We start from the raw sequence: 22,486 nt of genomic DNA on the forward strand, positions 1-22,486 counted from the left end.
CTTTGAAATGCCAGTTAGGGTTGGCTCGCTTAACTGCTGCTCACACGGACAGAATGTGAGCATTTTATTTATTTATTATTGAGATTGTTTTGTGAGTGAGAGTTGGAACCTTGAACGACTTGCCTCCGGGGAATAGACAAGTGAAAGACGATAATCCCTTCTGAGAGGGTCAAGGGGTATAAGTATACCTTCGTGATGAACAGTCCTTCTTACAATTCCATTTTCCATCCGCTTTGTGTTGACCCTTAACCTCTTAACCTCTCCCCTCTATCCAGGTGAACGCCCCAGCTCCGGTGCGGCCGGGGGCAGTGGAGCAGTACAAGAGGGCGTTTGCCCGTCAGCGAGCTCGTGACCTGGCGCAGCATGCAGATACACTGCTCTACAAGGACAAGGAGATCGCCGCCCTGCAGCATGAGTGTAGGCAGCTGGAGACCCGTCTGGGCACGGCCAAGGTACCCAACACCATAGAAATAGAATCGGAATACCCATTCTAGTATCTGTACTTCTATACCCAATTCAGCCCCAGAACACTCTTTCAAGACCAATCTAATGTTTGTGTTCGAGATCGACTACTTTGCAGTCTGACTGCGCAGAATCACTGATCTAACAATCAACTTGGCTTGCATCCCCTCAAACGCGCTGAACATTTAAATAATAACCTATTATGTAACACTAGCAGTCTGCCCACTAAAGGCTCACTGTATCATTCACTGTAGTCAGTCCTATTCACTGATCTCATCAAATGACTAAAATGCCTCAGGTTTGCCCACTGCTGGTCTGTTTGGACACTGCTCTGGATAACCCTCTCTAAGCCTGAACTAGTGACTGAGCTGTACTGATGCAGATGTGTAGATAGGGAGACCACCCTCTCCTCATGGCTGTGATCTAAGAGCTCATTTACTTGGTCTGAATATCTGCTGGGAGTACTACTACTGAGAGAATCCCAGGATGAGCTGTGGACTGAGTTGATGGTGATGATCGGTGGCGGACTTAACATTAGACAGAAAAGGCAATTGCATCAAGCTTCACATCTACAACATCCATAGAGTACGACCTTTCCTCACAAAGGAAGCAGTGCAGGTCCTAATCCAGGCACTTGTCATCTCCCGTCTAGACTACTGCAACTCTCTTTTGGCTGGGCTCCCCACTTGTGCCATCAAACCCCTGCAACATATCCAAAATGCGGCAGCCCGCATGGTGTTCAACCTTCCTAAGTTCTTCCGTGTCACCCCGCTCCTCCGCACCCTCCTCTGGCTTCCGGTCGAAGCTCATATCATCTTCAAGACCCAGGTGGTTGCCTACAGCGCAGCAAGAGGAACTGCCCCTCCCTGGCTTCAGGCGATCCTCAAACCCTACACCCCAACCCGAGCACTCCGTTCCGCCACCTCTGGTCTCTTGGCCCTCCCACCCCTACGGGAGGGCAGTTCCCGCTCAGCCCAGTCCAAGCTCTTCTCTGTCCTGGCACCCCAATGGTGGAACAAGCTTCCCCCTAAAGTCAGGAAAGCGGAATCCCTGCCCGTCTTTCGAAAACATCTGAAACCTTACCTCTTTGAAGAGTATTTTAAATAACTCTCACAGCGTCTCCACTTGAGGTCCCCCCATGCTCCACTCGAGGCCCCCCAACCCCCCCGACAAACGACCCGCTATCGTGGGCTGCTGGGAGTGGGGGTTTGCCTGGCCACTGTGCCCAGGTTAATGAGGCCACATTGTTGACAAAAAAGGCCCCCCAAAAAGTAAATGAATCCATACAGCCAAATAATAATTCACCATAGATCAATAATTTTTTCCATACATATATTTCATATCAATATTAATATAATCCAGGTTTTTCTCATAATAGTAGAAACAAGTGTCATTAATCACCCATTGACTGGTTCATAATAATGGACTATTCCACCTTGACAGAGTCCCTGTGCATTGTTTCACGCAATATGATTACAAATGTGACTTTCATTGAAATTAAGCTACAGCAATGAGGCGCTTTCAGAGCGTGGCAGAGAAAATGCATTTTTACCGAAGTTAACAGTTCTTTAGTAAAAAGACAGGTGCTGCTGATAATACTGACGTTGTCATTGAGGCAGAGGACATGTATGTTTAGTCCATGTATCTCATACTGTCTGACCAAAAAGAGTATGGCATGTCATATTCTTTTTGGCCAGACAGTATCAGATATATGGGCTACATATAGCAAGACAGAGGGGCGCTGTTTCGCTCGCATGCTTTCTCTGGTGAGATAGTTTCAGCCACTTGCGAATTGAAGGAAAGTTGGCGGGTGCACGTTGCACTGTTAGGATGCTGGAATTACTTTGGATGAACGTGCGAAGGTAGCCTACTTTTTGAAGTGATTTGTTTGTTAATCAGATGAAAGCATCATGACTGGTTGTGTTCATGGCACATTAAAAGGTAATCAATTGTTACAGTTAAATGACATGGAAAACTCAGAGTGGCCTCTGCCTGGGGCCTCCAAATCACTAAGTGCTCCCCTTGTGATGATAATACTGAGGATGATGATGGGAGTGTCAGTATGTAAACCGGTGTATAACCTCACCAGAGCCTGATGCATCACTTTATAATAATGTGACTAAGACAAGAGGGAGAGCGACATTGTTTTCCCAGCCTGAGAGGAAAAGTCCTCAAGCATTACGAGGAAATGTTTCACATTGACCCAGGAATCTCCTCACGCCTTCCTCTTAAAATTTCTTGAAGTATTTTTTATCTTTGTATGTTGAAATATCTTTGACCTCTGTGTGTGTGTTGCAGGGCTCCCCGGTCCCGTCGGGCGTGGTAGAGTTTGAGAGGCTGCTGAGGGAGTCCCAGAAGGAGGTGCTGAGGCTACAGAGACAACTGTCAGTCTCCTCCTCCAGAGTCACCTCCTCTAAGGAGACCTCCTGCAGGGAGCACAACGGCCACGACAGGCCCTGCACACCAGAGGAGGAGAGGGAAGAGAATGTAAGGATTGGAACTATTTCATAATATTTTTTTATTTTACCTTTATTTAACTAGGCAAGTCAGTTAAGAACAAATTCTTATTTATAATGACGGCCTACCCCGGCCAAACCCGGACGACGCTGGGCTAATTGTGTGCCGCCCTATGGGACTCCCAACCATAGGCGGATTGTGATACAGCCTGGAATCAAACCAGGGTCTGTAGTGACGCCTCTAGCACTGAGATGCAGTGCCTTAGACCGCTGCGCCAATATATGCCATTTAGCAGACGCTTTTATCCAAAGCGACTCACAGTCATACGTGCATACATGCCCAGCTCCAACACTGCCCCCTGTTGATGATAAAGAGCACTACATCATATCAGAGTGGTATAGGAACGGAAGTCTTTTTGCACTGTTAAAAGGCAAACTCAAAGCAACAGACCTGGGTTCAAAAACGTTTTGAATTAATTTTGAATGCTTTAGCTGTGCTTGATTGAGCTTGCCTGTTGTGATGTAACCAATAGAAAACTCTTAAATGTGCAATCCATACCCACCTGGCACCAGAGATACTTTTGAGGAGATGGGAAACTCCATTCGAATCATATTAACGCCCACCGTGTACTTTGCCCGTACGTTGTCAATGGGCCACGCGGTGCATTCTGGGTACACTCCGACAAGGAGATCTCTCCTTCAAGGCGTCAATGGGAGTCAATTGGGCGCTAGCACAAAAACCCAACATGAGCACAAATTACGTGAACAAGAAGCTCAACATTACAAATATTTTCCAGGATTTGAGGTAATTAACGTGTCCTCTGTAATATCGTATAGCTTTGAAATCGTGACATTATGTACTTTTGAGGAAAATAGGCAAGTTTCTCGACTCATACCCTAACTTTTAGAAAGGATTGCGTGATGATTAGCTTAGCAGCCGTGTGATGCAGCATGACAATGCAAAGGCGATTGGTGGACAGTCTGCTGGGCAGAGCGTAATACTTTTCTCCATTCATTTACCGCTGGGATTCTTATCTCCTCCTTTTCTAATATCTCTGCTGGCACTTCAGGCAGGCTAAAGCAAATTATGAAATTATTAGTCATATTTAAAATGGTATATTCCCACCTTGTATTAGTCATTATGATCTTATAAAAACATTAGTACAAATCAAATCAAATTGGATTTTTCACATGCGCCGAATACAACCTTACCGTGAAATGCTTACTTAGAAGCCCTTAACCAACAATGCAGTTTTAAGAAAATAGAGTTAAGAAAATATTTACTAAATAAACTAAAGTAAAACAAAAAGTAAGACAATAAAATAACAATAACAAGGCTATATACAGGGGGTACCGGTACCGAGTCAATGTGCGGGAGTACAGGTTAGTCGAGGTAATTTGTACATGTAGGTAGGGGTAAAGTGACTATGCATAGATAATAAACAGCGAGTAGCAGCAGTGTAAAAACAAAGGGGGGGTCAATGCAAATAATCTGGGTGGCCATTTCATTAATTGTTCAGCAGTCTTATGGCTTGGGGGCAGGAGCTGTTAAGGAGCCTTTTGGATCTAGACTTGGCGCTCCAGTATCGCTTGCCATGCGGTAGCAGAGAGAACGGTCTATGACTTGGGTGACTGGAGTCTTTGATAATTTTTTGGGCCATCCTCTGACATCGCCTGGTATAGAGGTCTTGGATGGTGGGAAGCTTGTCCCCAGTGATGGACTGAGCCGTACGCACTACCCTCTGTAGCGCCTTACGGTCGGATGCCGAGCAGTTGCCATACCAGGCGGTGATGCAACCGGTCAAGATGCTCTCGATGAGAGGATCTGGGGACCCATGCCAAATCTTTTCAGTCTCCTGAGAGGGAAAAGGTGTTGTCGTGCCCTCTTCACGACTTTCCTAGTATGTTTGACCCATGATAGTTTGTTGTTGATGTGGACACCAAAGAACTTGAAACTCTCGAACCGCTCCACTACAGCCCTGTCGATGTGAATGGGGGCGTGTTCGGCCCTCCTTTTCCTGTAGTCCACGATCATATCCTTTGTCTTGGTCACGTTGAGGGAGAGGTTGTTGTCCTGGCACCACACGGCCAGGTCTCTGACCTCCTCCCTATAGGCTGTCTCATCGTTGTCGGTGATCAGGCCTACTACTGTTGTGTCGTCAGCAGACTTAATGATGGTGTTGGAGTCGTGCTTGGCCACGCAGTCGTGGGTGAACAGGGAGTACAGGAGGGGACTAAGCACACACCCCTGAGGGGCCCCCGTGTTGAGGATCAGCGTGGCAGATGTGTTGTTGCCTACTCTTACCACCTGGCGGCGGCCCGTCAAGAAGTCCAGGATCCAGTTGCAGAGGGAGGTGTTTAGTCCCAGGGTCCTTAGCTTAATGATGAGCTTTGTGGGCACTATGGTGTTGAACGCTGAGCTGTAGTTAACGAACAGCATTCTCACATAGATGTTCCATTTGTCCAGGTGGTAAAGGGCAGTGTGGAGTGCGATTGAGATTGTGTCATCTGTGGATCTGTTAGGGCTAGGGCTGTTGCGGTGACTGTATTACCGCCACACCGGCGGTCACGATTCATGAAGGCAGTAAAATTCCACGTCACCGTTAGTCACGGTAATTAGGCTTCTCCAAGCTCTGATGCTGTTGATGGTCATTAGTAGCCTACCAAACTTGCTAACTGCCTGTCCCTCTAATCACTCTGACATAAATGCAAATGTAATTCAAAATCTAATCAAACACTTAATGAGAGCCCATGAGCTCATGTTGCGCAACATTTCTAAAGGCTATGAAATTGCGCAGAGAAAACAGAGTGATGGCCTCTATTTAAAAGAGGAGGATCCCATCAGATTTCTATAGGCTAGGCCTACTGTATTTATTTCTCAACTTTCCTAATATTAAGCAAATATTAAGCACATTGCTTATCTTTACAACAGGAGTATAGCCTACCTGGCTGTTATGAAAATGAACCACAGGAAAAACGTCCTCCATTCACTATTTAAGTGGAGAGATGACATGTATTTTTTCCCCTGCCCTTGTTTCGAGACAGGTGCATGATAGTGGTCCATTCTAAATCAAAACGAATTTCACACACATATTATTTAGTATATGTAAAGACATGATTAAATCAAGAATAGTCTGTTGGGTGACAGTATTAGCTTATCACTTGTGAATTATATATTATCACTTGTGAATGATGCCCAGCTTAAGGCAAGAAACAAAGCCTTTTTGTAAATACTTTTTCGAATCAAAGTCATGCTTATAGCCTACTGCCGTGTGTGCATTGCTGCGCTTATAATGTGAAGAAATAGCCTAATAGCTTATCAACATATTAAGCTAAACGTTCTGATCTGTTGTGTCAGCCTCATTGCGTAAAAAATGATTTTTGATGCTAGTAGTTGTATTAATTAAAGACTATGTTTGGAATATTTATTTCTCGCACAGAATAGAATAGGTCAACTTTTGTACTATGGGGTATAGTAGATTGATATAGGCTAGTGTTTTTGCTGTTCGTTAGGCCTACTCATCTTGTTGGCTGACGAAAAGTAAATGTGGACAGATCTTCAATATGCACTTCGGAATTGGATAAGGACGCGCGCAGTTGCGTCCCCGATGTGTATGTCTTCACTTTTAGCCTGTGAGAAAAACCAGATCACGTGATGGAGAGCCATGTGAGTGAGAAGTTCTTCGGAGCAGGCAGCACTCAGGGAGAAGGGCTGCAAAAGGCATGGATTTTTTTAGGTTGCATTATGGCCACACAAAGGGGTTGCCGCCAGGAAATTCGAAGCATTATCAAGTGCTTCTCAAATTGTGAATGAGAGACTGATGAAGTGTGTACAGCCTGCGCAAAAAAACAAAGCAGAGCTCATGCCTTTCAAGCGACTTTTTTCAAATCATCATTAGAGTCGCATCATGCAGGCTTGCAATGTATTAAAAATCTAAACATATAGCCCGTTTGTAGAACAACTAAAGTTACATTAATAACTCTAAATTAAGCATATAGGAGTACTTATTTCTTTGTTAACCACTCAACACAGAATAGCTGCATGTGCGCACTCCCTCAAATCGTTTGGAGAAAATATCCTTTCTATTTTCTTCAGCTTTGTTCAATTGTATTCTTCATACTATAAAATAATATAAAATAAGCCATGGAATTCTAAGCAATGAACAAGTATAGCCCACAGCCATATGGCATAGCCAGATCAGGAACTAACATAAGGACAACTCAGACTATGCTATTCTGTTCTTCTGTAATAGACTACATTTTCTTCATATCAGGTTTCTTTAGACCCGTCTAAAATAAATAATGGATTTATTGTGATGGTGTAGGCTATATTACATGGATTTATTAGACCTTTAAAATTGTAGATGTTCCAAAGGTCTGCATCAGTGGCTTGTAGAGCCAGTAGATAAATGTGTTTATATTAATTAACGGTCAATTACCGTGAGTCCGACAGTTATTTGTTTGACAATCACCAGCTGACAACATTTTGTGACCGCCACAGCCCTAGTTGGGGCGGTATGCAAATTGGAGTGGGTCTAGGGTTTCCGGGATGATGGTGTTGATGTGAGCCATGACAAGCCTTTCAAAGCACTTCATGGCTACCGACGTGAGTGCTACGGGGCGGTAGACATTTATACACGTTACCTTCGCTTTCTTGGGCACAGGGACTATGGGGGTCTGCTTGAAACATGTAGGTATTACAGACTCAGTCAGGGAGAGGTTGAAAACGTCAGTGAAGACACTTGCCAGTTGGTCCATGCATGCTCTGAGTACACGTCCTGGTAATCCATCTGGCCCCATGGCGTTGTGAATGTTGACCTGTTTAAAGGTCTTTCTCACATCGGCTACCGAGAGCGTGATCACACAGTCGTCCGGAACAGCTGGCGCTTTCATGCATGCTTCAGTGTTGCTTGTCTCGAAGCGAGCATAAAAGGCATTTAGCCCGTCTGGTAGGCTCACGTCACTGGGCAGCTCGCGGCTGGGTTTCCCTTTGTAGTCCGTAATAGTTTGACGCTCGTCGGATGTGGCAGGGCTTGCAGAGCCGGTGTAGTAGGATTAAATCTTAGTCCTGTATTGACGCTTTGCCTGTTTGATGGTTCGTCTGAGGGCGTAGCGAGATTTCTTGTAAGCGTCCGGATTAGGGTCCCGCTCCTTGAAAGCGGCAACTCTAGCCTTTACCTCGGTGCGGATGTTGCCTGTAATCCATGGCTTCTGGTTGGGATATGTACGTACTAGGGCTGCACGATATATCGTTTCAGCATCGACATTGCGATGTATGCATCCGCAATAGTAACATCGCAGAACGTGCGATTTAGTAAGGTAAACATATATCAGTCTACAGGCAAAAAAGACAGAAATTGAGAATTTGGTTGCAAAAAGAAATGCATCGTCAATTATATGGAAATATTTCGGCTACAGACAGGATGATGTTGACCAAAAACAGGTACTTTGTCGAGAGTGCCTTGCAATTGTTGCCACAACACGAGGCAACACGACCAATTTGTTCGATCATTTAAGGCGGCACCACAAATCTTCGTATGACGAGTGCAAAGCATCTCAATGCCCTCCAAAGCAGAAATCTATTTCGGATGCCTTTGCCAGTATTACACCATACGAGAAAGGTTCCAAACAGCAGAGAGAAATCACAGATTCAATAACATTTCACGTCGCCAAAGACATGGTACCAATTAACACAGTTACAAAAGAGGGTTTTAAAAATATGATCAGTTCGCTTGACAAGCGGTATGTAATGCCATCACGCAACTATTTTTCTCAAGTTGCCATCCCAGAGTTGTACGAGAAATGCAAGGCACAAGTTGAAACAGAGCTGTCACAAGTGGAATATTATACAGCAACAACGGACTTGTGGTCCAGCCGGACAACAGAGCCCTACATAAGTCTGACCGTACACTTTATTAATGAGGACTTCCACCTGAAAAGTCGCTGTTTGCAAACTGCATTTTTCCCAGAGGATCATACATACATCCTGTATTTTTTCATATCGCAATATATATCGCAGAAAAACAAAATATCGCGATTGTCAGTTATTTCCAATATCGTGCAACCCTAGTACGTACGGTCACTGTGGGGACGACATCGTCGATGCACTTATTGATGAAGGCGGTGACTGAGGTGGTATACTCCTCAATGCCATTGGATGAATCCCGGAACATATTCCAGTCTGTGCTAGCAAAACAGTCCTGTAGCGTAGCATCCGCTTCATCTGACTACTTCCGTATTGAGCGAGTCACTGGTACTTCCTGCTTTAGTAAGCAGGAATCAGGAGGATAGAATTATGATCAGATTTGCCAAATGGAGGGCGAGCGAGAGCTTTGTATTCGTCTCTGTGTGTGGTGTAAAGGTGGTCTAGAGTTTTTTTCCTCTGGTTGCACATGTGACATGCTGGTAGAAATGAGGTAAAATGCATTTAAGTTTGCCTGCATTAAAGTCCCCGGCCACTAGGAGCGCCGCTTCTGGATGAGCATGTTCTTGTTTGCTTATGGCCTTATACAGGTCTTAGTGCCAGCGTCGGTTTGTGGTGTTAAATAGACGGCTACGAAAAATATAGATGGTGTGGTCTTGGTAGATAGTGTGGTCTACAGCTTATCATGAGGTACTCTACCTCAGGCGAGCAATACCTCGAGACTACCTTAATATTAGACATTGCGCACCAGCTTTTATTGACAAATAGGCGCACACCCCCACCCCTCGTCTTACCGGACGTAGTTGTTCAGTCCTGCCGATGCACGGAAAACCCAGCCAACAATATTATCCGTGTCGTCGTTCAGCCACGACTCGGTGAAACATAAGATATTACAGTTTTTTATGTCCCGTTGGTAGGTTAGGCTCGAACGGAGCTCATCCAGTTTATTCTCCAGTGATTGCACGTTGGCCAATAGAACGGATGGTAGAGGCGTGTTACCCACTCGCCGACAAATTCTCACAAGGCACCCTGATCTGTATTTCCTTATTTTCTTCATGCGAATGACGGGGATTTGGGCCTTGTCCGGGAGCAACATTATATCCTTTGCATCAGACTCATTAAAGAAAAAATCTTCATCCAGTTCGAGGTGAGTAATCGCTGTTCTGATGTCTAGAAGCTCTTTTCGGTCATAAGAGACAGTAGCATCAACATTATGTACAAAATAAGTTACAAACAATGCGAAAAAACACACAAAATAGCACAGGCAATATGTATAACCTAGAAGTACCCACCCAGATGTAACTGTCCATCTAAGTACTTTTTATCCCCAAACACCAAATTTTGCTTTCTGTGTGCTTCCGTCCAGATGTTGAGGTTTAAATCATCCAGCTGCTGTGGAATGAGTACAGCGCTGCAGCGTTTCCCAAAAGGCAGCGCTGCGTGAGGCGGCGTGTGTGCGGTGACGTGACGCAGCATGTTTAGGGCCAAGTTTGAGATTAGGGTGAAGCTGACTGACTGACACGGACCGGGTCATGTCTTTTCATTACGAGGGGTGGATGGATTGGATGATGGGCCTCAGTACTGGGACGGTTAAGATTATGTGATGTGCGTTTGCGTTTGTTAATGTGGAATTTGGTCAACTGGGGGTTTTCTAGGCTTTGTGTATGTTTACGTTGGCATGGCTGCTGTTAGACAGTGTTATATAATGGCTCTATGTGCTGTGCTGTACTGTCAGGGCTATGCTGATAGAGCTGACTACAGTAATCTGCCTGACTGCCAGAGGACGTAATGAGATGATTCCCTGTCTTGAACTTGGGCCTGATTTAGAGACACAAGTCACACACTCCCTCTGCTCTCTCTGCAACACTGATGACTAAATATATTGTTAATTTCCTCTCACTCGCTACACTACACCCAGATGTGACGGCAGGATAAACCAGGTGTCATGAAATGTTCACGTTTTGGTTGCAGACTCAATTTAATAAGATGTAAATATGTAAATTAACAAAAAGAAGTTTTAAAACAGTGGTTTAATAAGACATGCATTTCAAGACATGAATTATCTTATTTGTCTATGTATTGTATGACAACATAAAGTTTCAGAGTCAAAATTCACTTCTCTCTTTGCAGCTTAGATGAGAACGCTGGTTGTGGTAATCTGTCATTTGTGTGACACACACATACACACAGAGGGACACACACATGCACGCACGCCACAGAAAGGGGCCATGTTGTGTGGCTGTGCACTCTAATCCCCTCTAACAAGAGAATGGTACAGTCCAGTAATCCTCTCTCTGTTGCCGTGGTAGCGGTGAGAGGGTTTTGGATGGTAGGTAACGGTAAGACTCCAGCCGACTCTCCTACCAAACACTTTCCTAGCCGCTCACCCGCCTCGCCCTGCCTTGCCCCTGCTCTGGATAATTGGGGGCCGGGGATAGCCTTGACGTTGCAACAGATCACTGGAGAGGGGTAGGTTGTATTTGGTGGGGGTGTGTGAGGGTGTGTGTTGGTGTCTTTAGGTCCCAGTGGCTCTGTGTTTGTGGTTAACCTTGTGGTATACCCCATAGGTACTGTAGGACTGTGGCTAGGCTTGACAGGACAATGTCAGGATAAATAATCAGACATTTCTAGCAGTTTGCAGAATAATCGTCAAAGTGCAATATGGTTAAGGTTTAGGAAATCCAGATATTTTGTGTTGTTATAAGTCTTTGAAACAGGCAAGTGAAAATGTCATCAGAGGAAAAGATTACCATAGCCCGCTGCCTGTAGCTTCAGCTTGGCTGCTCTGTCGGCGTTCCCTGTTCTCTATGTTATTATTGCACATGACGAGTCCCAAGTAAGTGGATTTCTTCTGCAGATCTGATATCGCTGTTGCGTTTCAATATGCATTTCACTAAATCCCACATTGTAACTCCAACCTCGGTTTACACTGGTGCCATAACACTCGCCTGCAAAGCGAGGGGCATGAGCCAAGAACCGAGGCCTACTAGTGGAGTCACAGTGACGCCTTTCTCTAAAACCTGTTTTGGAACTGTCAGTCAGTCAGATATTTCAGATCCCAGATGTGGGAATTTAGACAGCAGCTAGCAGCATATCGTCCGTGACTTACCGACCGCCAGGCCAGAATAGTGGACATAGCAGCATTATGATAGCAGTATGGCATCGATGATGATACGTAGCTGATTTAAAACAGAAAACCAAACCAGCAGCCAGGCCAATCCAATCCATTAAGGTGCTTTTAAAAAGAAGTGATCCAGTTACCTGTTTCAGTAGTCCTCCACAGGGATTACACCAATGTGCTTATTGTGTCCTATCCAGGCCCAGGTCTCTGCTGACTGAATGGGATGTGACACTGCTGCTGTAAGCACGGACCTGGCCTATAGTACCTAAGCCTAGAGTATACATCTATGGTATGTGTAGGGGGACAGTATGTGCTTTAGTAAGCATGGACCTGGCCTTCTATACTCTACCTGTAGTATGCATAGGATAAACATATATTATGTGTAAAGAAAGTGTAAACAAACGTTCTTCAGCCCAGGTGCTCAACTGAGGTACTTGAAAATCAAATAAAAACATTCCTCACCTCAGGACACTTCAATGGGTGAATATCAAGGAAAATAAAGAAAAAACACTGTTTCTGCATAGATCTGATTATTCATTTATGGGACATACAAACAGGACTGTGTAGTATATGCGTAATATTATGCATAGTATTGGCTTTATTAGTTACCAATGTGCTTATGGCATCCAGGACCAGGCCTGACTGAATGGGTTCTTTTGACACTACTGCAGTAAGCATGGACCCACCCTACTGTATGGATGGACTACACCAATAGGATGTGTATGGTGCTTTAGGAAGCACTTAGCTATAGTATGTGTTGGTTGAACAGTGTGTGCTTTAGTAAGCATGGACCTGCCCTACTGTCCCTCAGTATCCATGAAATAAACCTAGGGTAGTGTGCATCTGCTATTGTAAGCATGAGCAATGCTTTGGCTTTAGGTCGATGCGCTTTAATATGTTGTAGTCCAAGTATGTTTTATAGGCTCTCTGTTTAGCTATGGACCGGGCCTTGTGTTGCATTGTCCATGTCGTATGTGTGTAGGCCTAGTGCACATCATGCTTTAGGAAGCACGGATCCAGGCTACTGCTAGTAGGTAAATTGTATAGTTTTCTTGCTCAGTAGGTATGAACTAGGCTTTTTGTGCTGTTGTTTTATAGTTAATAAACTACTGGTTTGATAAACTCAGACTATGCCTTGTGCTGTGTCAGGTAAAGTACTGTATGTGTGGTCCAGAGATGGTTGCCAAGGCCAGGTGTTTGTAGTGTATAAACATAATCATGGACCACTCCTTTGGCTTCATGTGGCTGGACACAGAGTTAGGCGGAATTCATGGTTCACAGCTGCAGAGCATATTATTACAACTTCACAAGCCTCATCTAATTGGCTGTTATAGAGGCATGGACGTAATGTCAGAATAGACTGCAGACTAGTGTCACGGCTGCGAACTGTGATTTGAAGTTAGTGTTTTTTGGGTTAACAAAGCCTCAGGGGTGGACGCAACAGTCATGGTGTCATCATAATGGAAAGACTTCCTACTTGCTTACCACCAAACAATGATCAAATACAACTGAAACGTACTGGGGGAGTTTAGTCTAGTGGTAGAGCTGCCGACTCCACACTAACCCTAAGATCTGCCACTTTCTGTCCTGATGTATATACCTGATCTGTCTCCCCATCTCTTTCCTTGCTGTCTAAATAAAGTACAAAATCAGAATAAAAACGAACAAATGAAACAATGTATTACACTAAAAAACAACAAAAATAACATTGCTTCTGCCACATGTCCTGCAGCAGTACTTTTCTTTCCTGCCACTGCCGCAAGCCGTTACAGATGAGTAGTTACTGTAATTAAGAAGCCAGCTAAACCCATAATTGACAAGTTACATTGCATAATGTTGCACAACGATTCCCTGAACAATTCCATGTCAATGTGCATGTTCGGACATTTTGAGTGATTGGTGTAGTGGAGCGGGTTGAGAGCTTCAAGTTCCTTGGTGTCCACATTCACTAAGGACCTATCATGGCCCAAACACACCAACACAGTCGTGAAGAGGGCACAGCAACGCCTCTTCCCCCTCAGGAGGCTGAAAAGATTTGGCATGGGCCCTCAGATCCTCAAAAAGTTATACAGCTGCACCATTGAGAACATCTTGACTGGCTGCATCACCGCTTGGTATGGCAACAGCTCGGCATCCAACAGCAAGGCGCTACAGAGGGTAGTGTGTACGGCCCAGTACATTACTGGGGCCGAACTCCCTGCCATCCAGGACCTTGATACCAGGCAGTGTCAGAGGAAGGCCCTAACAATTGTCAAAGACTTCAGCCACCGAAGTCATAGACTATTCTCTCTGCTACCGCACGGCAAGCGGTACCGGAGTGCCAAGTCTGGGACCAAAAGGCTCATGAGCAGCTTCTACCCCTAAGCCATAAGACTGCTGAACAGTTAATCAAATGGCTATCCAGACTCTACCCACACACTCACACGTACTACACTGACACTCCAACATACACACACACACTACATATGCTCACACACACAAAACACACACATGCATATTGACGCCACACACACACACACTCACACACAGACACACGTTCACACTCTTCACACATGATGCTGCTACTCTGTTTATTATCTATCCTGATTGCCTAGTCACTTCTACCCCCACCTACATGTACTGTACATACTGTATTACCTCAACTACATCTTACCCTTGCACATTGACTCTGGTACTCCTTGTATATAGCCTCCTTATAATTATTTTATTGTGTTACTATTTCCTTTTTTATTTTTTATTTAGCAAATAGTTTTATTTTTAACTCTGCATTGTTGGGAAAGGGATCGAAAGCATTTCACAGTAAAGTCTACACCTGTTGTATTCGGCTCGTGACCAATAAAATGTGATTTATTTATTTATTTGTTTAAGGTATATTTAATGCTAACATGAGGAATTTTTGCATCGTCGTTGGCCGCAATAAACAGCTGGCTGGTGTCAAGTACTCTTTTCACACTACTGAGCCGAGCTGCGCTGGCCTTGCTACACTTCCACCCATAGTTGCTGGAACCGTGCTGGGAAAGGACACTATGGAAGGAAAAGACAATTTAAGCAAGCACTGTATGGTTCGGGTCGGAACAATAGTGTGAAAAAGGCAAAAGTGTGTGAGAGGTCCAGGAACGGTACAAGAAACGTCTGCATGTCTTTGCACCAAATCGGTATATTCCAATATAGACCATTGGCAAGGGTTAGGTGTAAGGGATCTGATGACGAGTAGGCGGGGAGTCGCTGTGCTCTGACTGTGACAGTGTGACGGTGATAGGCCATTAGAGTGAGTGTCACTAGAACAGGTCACACATGGTCATCCTCAAGTCCGCTGGCACGGCTGTAGCTGGGCTCTGACTGAGAGCGCTCAATATCAGCATGGGGCGATGAAAACACTGGATTCAATATCAGCATGGGACTTGTCTGTTTACACACAAAAACAGCACTATACGGGTTAAACACAGCAAGACATAACACATAACATTGCCTGTTGGCTGACAAGTTACTACACTTGAGTGACAAAATACCTCTACTAAGCGTATTGTACAGAACTTAAGTACTGTGCAAAATGGGTCGTTTTATAGTACCTTCAAAATATATTCACATATACTATGTAAGATGCACTATTCACATACAGTATTTGACTGTTCGATTCATTGAGCCTCAATTATCAATCATGTGCAGCACAAATGTTTACGTTATTTGTCGGTATGAGCGATCTTTGCTCGATAATTACAGCATTTACATTATGTTGATACATGAGGCCCAGTGTGTCGATGGAACAGTCTAAGATGGTTCTGTACATACAATCCCATATAAACTGAACAAAAATATAAACGGAACATGCAACAATTTCAACGATTTACAGTTACAGTTCATATAAGGAAATCAGTCAATTGAAATAAATTAATTAGGCCCTAATCTATGGATATCACATGACTGGGCAGGGGTGCAGCCATGGGTGGGCCTGGGAGGGCATAGGCCCACCCACTGAGGAGCCAGGCCCAGCCAATCAGAATAGGTTTTTCCCCACAAAAGGGCTTTATTACAGACAGAAATACTACTCAGTTTCATCAGCTGTCCGGGTGGCTGGTCTCAGACTATCCCGCAGGTGAAGAAGCCAGATGTGGAGGTCCTGGGCTGGCGTGGTTACACGTGGTCTGCGGTTGTGAGGCCGGTTGGACGTACTGCCAAATTCTCTAAAATTACGTTAGAGGTGGCTTATGGTAGAGAAATTAACATTAATTTCTCTGGCAACAGCTCTGGTGCACATTCCTGCAGTCTGAACCTCAGCATTGTGGGCGAACACTCAAATTCCCTCCTGATACATGCCTATCTGAGCTCAGGGGACCGACCGCTTTCACTCCGTCACTTCCCTAGAACAATGGACTGGGCTTAGGTGTACTGACAGTCGGACAGTATTCTATTCTACGGTTCTATTGTAGGTAACCCTAATAACGAGGGCTTTGAGCCCAAATATAGTTTTTCAAATAACATTTTATTTGCCACATGCGCCGAATACAACAGGTGTAGACCTTACAGTGAAATGCTTACTTACAGCTCGTGTTGTATATTGTAAGTGTGTGTGTGCTCATGTGTGCAAGTATATATATGTACTCCCGAGTGGTGCAGTGGTCTAAGGCACTGCATCGCAGTGCTAGCTGTGCCACTAGAGATCCTGGTTCGAATCCAGGCTCTGTCATAGCCGGCCGCGACCGGGAGACCCATGGGGGCGGTGCACAATTGGCCCAGCGTCGTCCAGGGTAGGGAATGGCCGGCAGGGATGTAGCTCAGTTGGTAGAGCATGGCGTTTGCAATGCCAGGGTTGTGGGTTCGATTCCCACGGGGGACCAGTATGATTTATTTTTATTTTTATAATGTATGCACTCACTAACTGTAAGTCGCTCTGGATAAGAGCGTCTGCTAAATGACAAAAAAAATGTATTGTGTGGTCTCAAACGGCTAGCAGCACTGAGCGGTATCTTCATAGAGATCTAAGCAGTCACTTCAGAGAGAGTTTTCTCTTCACATGGTGCTGGCTGGTCCTTAAGTTTGATCCTGTTACTCGGTCATAGCCTTGTCTGCACTAGCCCAGTTCTACAGGAGTAGATAAGTAGGTGTGGCTCTAAAATTAGATACCTGATTCCTGACTCTTAACCCGATGAAGCTAAGGTGACAAGGAGAAGACACCAATGTCATCCAGAGCCACTTCCCCCACACTTAGTTCCCCTCCCCCAGCCACAGCTGTTATTTCTCTATGAACGAATGAACAACGGACTTTCAACATGCCTGTAGAGAAGGGCATTTTACATGTACTGCACTGACACAAATGACTCTATGATTGGCTGAAAGAAATTGATAATAAGAAGATGGTGGGGGCTGTACTGTTAGATTTCAGTGCAGCCTTTGATATTATTGACCATAATCTGTTAGCGGAAAAACATATCTGTTATGGCTTTACACCCTCTACCATATCGTGGATTAAAAGCTATCTATCTAATATAACACAGAGGGTTTTCTTCAATGGAAGCCTCTCTAACGTAATGCATGTAAAGTGTGGAATTCTGCAAGGGATCTGTCTTGGCCCGTTACTGTTTTATATTTTTACTAATGATTTACTACTAGCCTTAAACAAAGCCTGTGTGTCTATGTATGCTGATGATTCAACCAGTGGCGGTCGGTGCCGTTTAAGGTGAGGGAGGATGATTTTCTTTTCATGAGCATGGCCTTATTCATATTCCATTCACCCAGTTCAATGTAACAGCGATAGGTTTAGGCTACTACATGATACTAAAATTGTCCCAATACCGATCATGAGGTTGCTACAACCTAGCTTATGAATGAAAGTTTAAAATGTAGGCGCACACAGGTCGAGAGACAAATTTGAGGTGACAGACAGTGACATTCAATACCGCCTTGCACACTCTTGCCTGCATCTAGCTGATATAGGGTGTATTCATTAGTCCAATAGTTGCAAACGAGAGTTTCTATTGGACAATTCAGGTATGTTTATCCCCGTTTTGTTCCGTTTGCTTCCGTTTAAGAAACGTTTTTCAACAGAACCGGCGGACCCCTGATCACGCATAAACAGAGTTCACTCTCATAACAGTCACGTTGTATTCCTTCTCTTCCCTTCGCTTGTGGACTTCAATGCACAACACATCAGCTGTATGTGACCAGGCGAATAAACCTTTCCAAGTCAAACCGCTACACACAGCCTACATCGTTGTCACCATATTAGCTAAAGTAACGTCGTAGTCAGCATAGCTAATAGAACTAACGCGCTAGTAAACCCGCTACAATCATGCAGTAACGTTAGTGTTCCATCAGTAAGCAGTTATACCGGCGGGCCCCGGTGGCAATAAATTAGTAATACCAAAAGCTTACCTTGACTTAGAAGAGTTCCATTGTTGTGTTGGAAAGTCATAGCCAGCTAGCTAACATAGCATCCCTCTGTTTGAGCAGGGTGTTTCAGTAGGCTAAACTAGCTAGCAGCATTTGCTAGCTAAGTAAGTGAAAGTGAAAGACATGGACAATCTCTCTCTCTCTTTCTCTCTTGCTTCTCCTTCATTTTGGAAGAAATTAATTTGTTCAAAACTGTTCAACTATTGTCTTTCTCTTTCTTTGAGTCAACTACTCACCACATTTTATACACTGCGGTGCTAGCTAGCTGTAGCTTATGCTTTCAGTACTAGATTAATTCTCTGATCCTTTGATTGGGTGGACAACATGTCAGTTCATGCTGCAAGGGCTCTGATAGGCTGGAGGATGTCTTCCGGAAGTTGTCATAATTACTGTGTAAGTCTATGGAAGGGGGTGAGAACCATGAGCCTCCTAGGTTTTGTATTGAAGTCAATGTACCCAGAGGAGGACGGAAGCTAGCTGTCCTCCGGCTACACCATGGTGCTACCCTACTGAGATCGGTTGAGGCTACTGTAGACCTTCTTTGCAAAATAGTTTGTTTTAATCAGTTATTTGGTGACGTGATTATATTTAGTGTAGTTTTATCTAAAAAGGGTAACTTTTTAAATGTTTAACATTTAAACTTTTTATGAAATTCACTGTGGAGGATGGTCCTCCCCTTCCTCTTCTGAGGAGCCTCCACTGGATTCAACCCTACACTATACACATCAGCAGCCACAACTAGTGAAGTCATTACAGCTCTAAACAAAGAGTTGCAATTAGTTTCAGAATGGGTGGCCAGTAATAAACTAGTCCTGAATATATCCAAGACTAAGAGCATAGCATTTGGTACAAATCATTCCTTAAACTGTAGACTTAAGCTGGATCTGGTTATGAAAAATGCGGCTATAGAACAAGTTGAGGAAACTAAACTTATTGGTGTCACCTTAGACTGAAAATTGTCATGGTCAAGGCCTATTGATTCAATTGTTATCAAAGATTGGGAGAGGCCTGTCTGTGATAAGGAGATGCTCAGCATTCTTGATATTTATTTAACAAATTATTAAAGTGAAAAATCAATCCAACAAAAACTGACATTCACAAACAGAAACAATACAACACAAAAACAGCATTATTAATACCACACCTGGCTGAAGAAGTCCTACAGGCTCTAGTTGTATCATATCTTGCCTACTGCCCGGTAATATGGTCAGGTACTGAAAAGAAATACATAATAAAGCTAAAGCTGGCTCACAACAGACCAGCACGTCTTGCCCTGCAATGTTCCAAGAGAATTAATGTCAACTAAATGCATGTTGACCTTTCCTGGCTCAAAGTAGAGGAGAGATGGTCTGCATCACTTCTCATTTTTGTTAGAAATATGAATGTGTTAACTCCAAACTGTCTATTCAATCAACTGACATACAGCTCTGACAGACATTCATATTCCACAAGGCATGCAACCTAAGGTCTCTTCATTGTCCCTAAAGCCAAAATGAATTCAAGGCAACGCACAGTAATTTATAGAGCCATGATAGCATGGAACTCCCTGCCATCTCAAATCACTCAAGCAAGCAACAAAAGTAGCTTTAAAAAACTAATAAAACCACACATCACAGCACAACGCCTCTGACCTAAATAACTATAGTATCTCCCTCCCGAGCACATCTGGTGTTTGGGTTCAAGTTAAAGATAGGATGTGCCCTTGGCACCAGGATATCAGGGCTTGCTCAGAGAAAGCAATTGTAAGCAAAGCCTCAGTAGAGAAAGGAGGTACTGCTCCATATGATATTATAGTCTGGTCAGCTTACTGATGTTAGTTTTGTTGATGTGTATGAAAGTGTATTTTTATTTTGTGTGTGATTGGTGGATGCTGCTGGGTGTGAGTGTGGTGCGGGGAATGGAAAATGGAAATGCAAAACAACTCCATAAGAGAACCGGAGGAAACTCGATATCAAGGGGACTTTATTCATTTTATGAATTTGTCCAAAGGGCACGCACTATACCTTAGCTAAATCTTTATGGGCGGTAGACTGTAACACGGCAAATGTTTGGTTAAGTTCATATCTATGCACTAGACAGGGCGAAGGATGAACGTGAAGCCCATCTGACTTTGTTAAATGTATTGAACGGTGTGGAGGGATGGATCACTAAAAAGTCCACGTATGTAGCTAAAGTGAAGGATTAAATTGAAACTTTATCTGGGAAGAAACTATCTGTTGCTCACAGCTATGAGCAGGGGATGACTGACTTCGGAGAAGCCCTAATCTGATGATGAATCTGTTCAATTTATTGAACGGAGTGGAGTGATGGATCTCTAAAAAGTCCACATTTGTAGCTAAATTGAATTATTCAATTGAAACATTAGCTATAGGAAACTCCAACACGGTTGCTGAGGTGAAGGATTAAATTGAAGCCTTGGCGGGGAGGAAACTCCATCTTTAGCTCATTTATGGCAACGTTGCTAGGGTGAAATCTGTGGTTGAAGCTTTAGCTGGAGGAATTATTGTATTTCCATTGTCGTTTTCATTGCACTTGCATTCAGTAGCATCTATGAAATATTATTATGAATAGTATTGACGTCAAACGGGAGAACCAAGGACACGGGTGGTTCCTAATATTGCTAGTGTTTACAGAATAACTGGTTCTGAGAGATTAGGATCAGGACCTGCAATTGTAAAAGTAAGCAACTGTAACAAAATGGATGATTGCAGTGTAGCCGTTATTAGGAGTACATGTTGCATGGACTGCTAAGGCATGAGAATATAAAAGTGTGTAATGTAATTCTATGTACAGTGAGGGAAAAAAGTATTTGATCCCCTGCTGATTTTGTAAGTTTGCCCACTGACAAAGAAATGATCAGTCTATAATTTTAATAGTAGGTTTATTTGAACAGTGAGACAGAATAACAAACAAAAAATGTCAAAAATGTTATAAATTGATTTGCATTTTAATGAGGGAAATAAGTATTTGACCCCCCTCTCAATCAGAAAGATTTCTGGCTCCCAGGTGTCTTTTATACAGGTAACGAGCTGAGATTAGGAGCACACTCTTAAAGGGAGTGCTCCTAATCTCAGCTTGTTACCAGTATAAAAGACACCTGTCCACAGAAGCAATCAATCAATCAGATTCCAAACTCTCCACCATGGCCAAGACCAAAGAGCTCTCCAAGGATGTCAGGGACAAGATTGTAAACCTACACAAGGCTGGAATGGGCTACAAGACCATCGCCAAGCAGCTTGGTGAGAAGGTGACAACAGTTGGTGCGATTATTCGCAAATGGAAGAAACACAAAAGACCTGTCAATCTCCCTCGGCCTGGGGCTCCATGCAAGATCTCACCTCGTGGAGTTGCAATGATCATGAGAACGGTGAGGAATCAGCCCAGAACTACACGGGAGGATCTTGTCAATGATCTCAAGGCAGCTGGGACCATTGTCACCAAGAAAACAATTGGTAACACACTACGCCGTGAAGGACTGAAATCCTGTAGCGCCCGCAAGGTCCCACTGCTCAAGAAAGCACATATACAGGCCCGTCTGAAGTTTGCCAATGAACATCTGAATGATTCAGAGGAGAACTGGGTAAAAGTGTTGTGGTCAGATGAGACCAAAATCGAGCTCTTTGCCATCAACTCAACTCGCCGTGTTTGGAGGAGGAGGAATGTTGCCTATGACCCCAAGAACACCATGCCCACCGTCAAACATGGAGGTGGAAACATGCTTTGGGGGTGTTTTTCTGCTAGGGAGACAGGACAACTTCACCGCATCAAAGGGACGATGGACGGGGCCATGTACCGTCAAATCTTGGGTGAGAACCTCCTTCCCTCAGCCAGGGCATTGGAAATGGGTTGTGGATGGGTATTCCAGCATGACAATGACCCAAAACACACGGTCAAGGCAACAAAGGAGTGGCTCAAGAAGAAGCACATTAAGGTCCTGGAGTGGCCTAGCCAGTCTCCAGACCTTAATCCCATAGAACATCTGTGGAGGGAGCTGAAGGTTTGAGTTGCCAAACGTCAGCCTCGAAACCTTAATGACTTGGAGAAGATATGCAAAGAGGAGTGGGACAAAATCCCTCCAGAGATGTGTGCAAACCTGGTGGCCAACTACAAGAAACGTCTGACCTCTGTGATTGCCAA

At 44.1% G+C, this 22,486-nt stretch overlaps 1 protein-coding gene across 2 annotated transcripts in view; it reads left to right on the forward strand.

Moving 5' to 3' along the window:
• The window catches only part of LOC121574096 (peripheral-type benzodiazepine receptor-associated protein 1), a 205,363-nt gene that overhangs the window by 124,688 nt on the left and 58,189 nt on the right, over nt 1-22,486 (forward strand). For both annotated transcript variants that reach the window (XM_041886692.2, XM_041886693.2), the window contains 2 exons: nt 276-452; nt 2,761-2,949. In XM_041886692.2, coding sequence (XP_041742626.2) covers nt 276-452; nt 2,761-2,949 — 366 coding nt within the window. The remainder of the gene's footprint in view (nt 1-275; nt 453-2,760; nt 2,950-22,486) is intronic.

Source organism: Coregonus clupeaformis, chromosome 9 (genome assembly GCF_020615455.1).
Source record: "Coregonus clupeaformis isolate EN_2021a chromosome 9, ASM2061545v1, whole genome shotgun sequence".
In the NCBI taxonomy this organism is placed as follows: domain Eukaryota; kingdom Metazoa; phylum Chordata; class Actinopteri; order Salmoniformes; family Salmonidae; genus Coregonus; species Coregonus clupeaformis.